The sequence below is a fragment of the Vigna umbellata genome, chromosome 2, assembly GCF_029865625.1.
Source record: "Vigna umbellata cultivar VRB3 chromosome 2, Vumbellata_1.0, whole genome shotgun sequence".
In the NCBI taxonomy this organism is placed as follows: Eukaryota; Viridiplantae; Streptophyta; class Magnoliopsida; order Fabales; family Fabaceae; genus Vigna; species Vigna umbellata.
In genome coordinates this window covers 50,123,041-50,125,337 of record NC_142166.1, presented here as the reverse complement: position 1 = coordinate 50,125,337, position 2,297 = coordinate 50,123,041, and the positions used below count along the sequence as shown (strand labels likewise).

At 32.8% G+C, this 2,297-nt stretch overlaps 1 protein-coding gene across 1 annotated transcript; it reads left to right on the top strand.

Annotated features, from left to right (window-relative positions):
- The first annotated feature begins 684 nt into the window (after positions 1–684).
- Positions 685–1,170, top strand: LOC148204217 (calcium uniporter protein 5, mitochondrial-like). Its single transcript, XM_088107865.1, has one exon. The coding sequence runs from the start codon at positions 685–687 to the stop codon at positions 1,168–1,170; it is 486 nt and encodes a 161-aa protein (XP_087963991.1).
- The last annotated feature ends 1,127 nt before the right edge of the window (positions 1,171–2,297 follow it).

Genomic DNA, 2,297 nt, shown 5'->3' with positions numbered 1-2,297 from the left:
TATTCGGATTCGGTAACTCGTGAATTGGGATATGTGAAAACCTAAATCGACAAGAGACTTCATAGAAACACAGAATTGGGATATGATTATTCGTTCTAAAGTGAACCAGGGACATACTAATGGACAATATGGTTATGGTGCTCCTACTCCACCCCACAGCAACCTCAACGACCTAATTTGTTTGTTCCACCGCAGACCACCCAAGTTGCACAGCGTCAATGACCTTTTTGGAGAGGGTAGGGAGGTTGGGTAGAAGATGGAAAGAAGAGACGAGGGAGAGAGAGGGAGAAAAAATGAGAAACACTGACTCAGCGCAAGAAAAGAAAATCATGTCAGTCTACTGTTAGTCACGTCAGCTGATTTTTAACGGTGTTAATTTTGGAGGACTAAAATCAAAGTTTCCTTAAGGAGGAGGACTAAAATGTACTTAGTTTGAAAAAAACAAAAAAAAAAAAAGAAAAAAAAAAAAAAAAAAAAGAGGGACTAAAACCAAAATCGCGTGATAGTATAGGGACTAAAAACATATTTAACCCAATAAATAATTGAGGAAGAATGTGACGTTTGTAAGCAAAAATATCGTTGACATTAAGCCTTAGTTTGAATGAGAGGGCCACATTTTGAAAGCCTTTAAATTGAAGTTCAATTCTTCATGCATCAACTGAAGCAAACACACATAACACGTCAATGGCATTTGGGAAAGTTTTTCCAAAACGCCTTTTCGAATCTGTTAAAAAGTCGTTGCGTGTCCTAGTTTCCCCTAAACTCACCTCCCGCTGCCACTACCTAACCTCGCCGGAATCCTCTGGCTTTCTCCACCACTTTCTCGAGGTTAGAAGTGTGTGCGGCCACTTCGGCAATCCCTCACTTTCGATGGGAGACAGACTCACAGACATCAGGACCGTTGATCTTGATGTTAATCATCCAACGGCTCGAGATGTCAGCGGAATTTTCATCCATGATGCGAGAAAGATTCTTAGAGAGTCGCAGATGCAGAAGGTGAAAGCGAAGCTGAGAGACATTCCTCACACTTCAATTTATTACTCTCACTATTTTCAAATCTGTCTTCAGTACTGCGGTCACAGTCAACATCAAGCCACGGTGTTTGCCGAGACACTGAATCACTCTGGAGATGTCATTGTTTTCGGTGACGTCGTTTTTTTACGCCCATAACAGGTAGGCCTCTTAGAAATAAACAATTCTTTTTTATTGTAGAATAAAATTAATAAAAGTATTATGATGTAAAATTGTATATATTTCATATTTTATGGTGTAAATGATTTTGCTAAGTGTAAATCTACTTGGTAACATAGTATTTGAGTGAGCCTATCTTAGTTATGTTCATTGATAAATTGAATTTTATAAAATTGAGTTATATATAAATCTCATCACTTCCAAAACTAAAATTTAAATTGACTTGTCTTTTCTTCTTCTCTGACAAATTCACGAGTTTAAAATTTTGGAATCCTGCTGCAGGCAGGGTGGCATATGCAGAACTTTTCGTTTTGTTTTTTTATAATTTTTGTTAAATTATTTGATATAGTGTCAGAGTTGTAAGACGAATTTCTATTTGATTTGAGAGCTCATATTGACTCAATTCTCATTATATCCTCGAATGAGACAAAGGTTCTGATGATCTCCTAATTCTGAGGGTAGTTTCAGGCAGTGGAAATATTCTTGTATGCTAAATCATAACAAGACTGTAATATTTTTAGTAAAAACTATATGTAAGTTCTAACCCTCAGATTACATCTATTCTTACATTTCAAAGAGAATGTAAGATTTCAAGTATATATACAATCTTACTCTCAAAATTATTTATATTTTAACTATATTATTAAATAAAATAAAATATTCTCCTAAATGAGCAATTAAGTTTAGAGTTTATATGGTTCTGTGAATAAATACTTTCAAATAATATGTTAAAACGATATAAATAAAAACCCTTAAAAAGTTATCAAACAAAATTGATAAAACTTGTTTACGTAATAAATACTCCATCTTATTGCTGATAAAAAAATATTCCATCTTATTACTCCGATTTGAAATAATTTTAAACTGCACCTGAATAGAAGATGTGAAAAATAAAAATTAAAAACTATTTAAAAGTACATATAAGATATGCTTAATTAACTAGAGCAAAACTTAAAATAAACATAGACTGAAAATAAACTACTTTCAAGAATTTACTATACTTGAATTCTAAAATACAATTAATTTACTATACTTGAATTTTAAACATGAAAATTTACTTTCAAGAAAATAAAATATAGTTTAATATATTAAGGGTGGTTAATTAC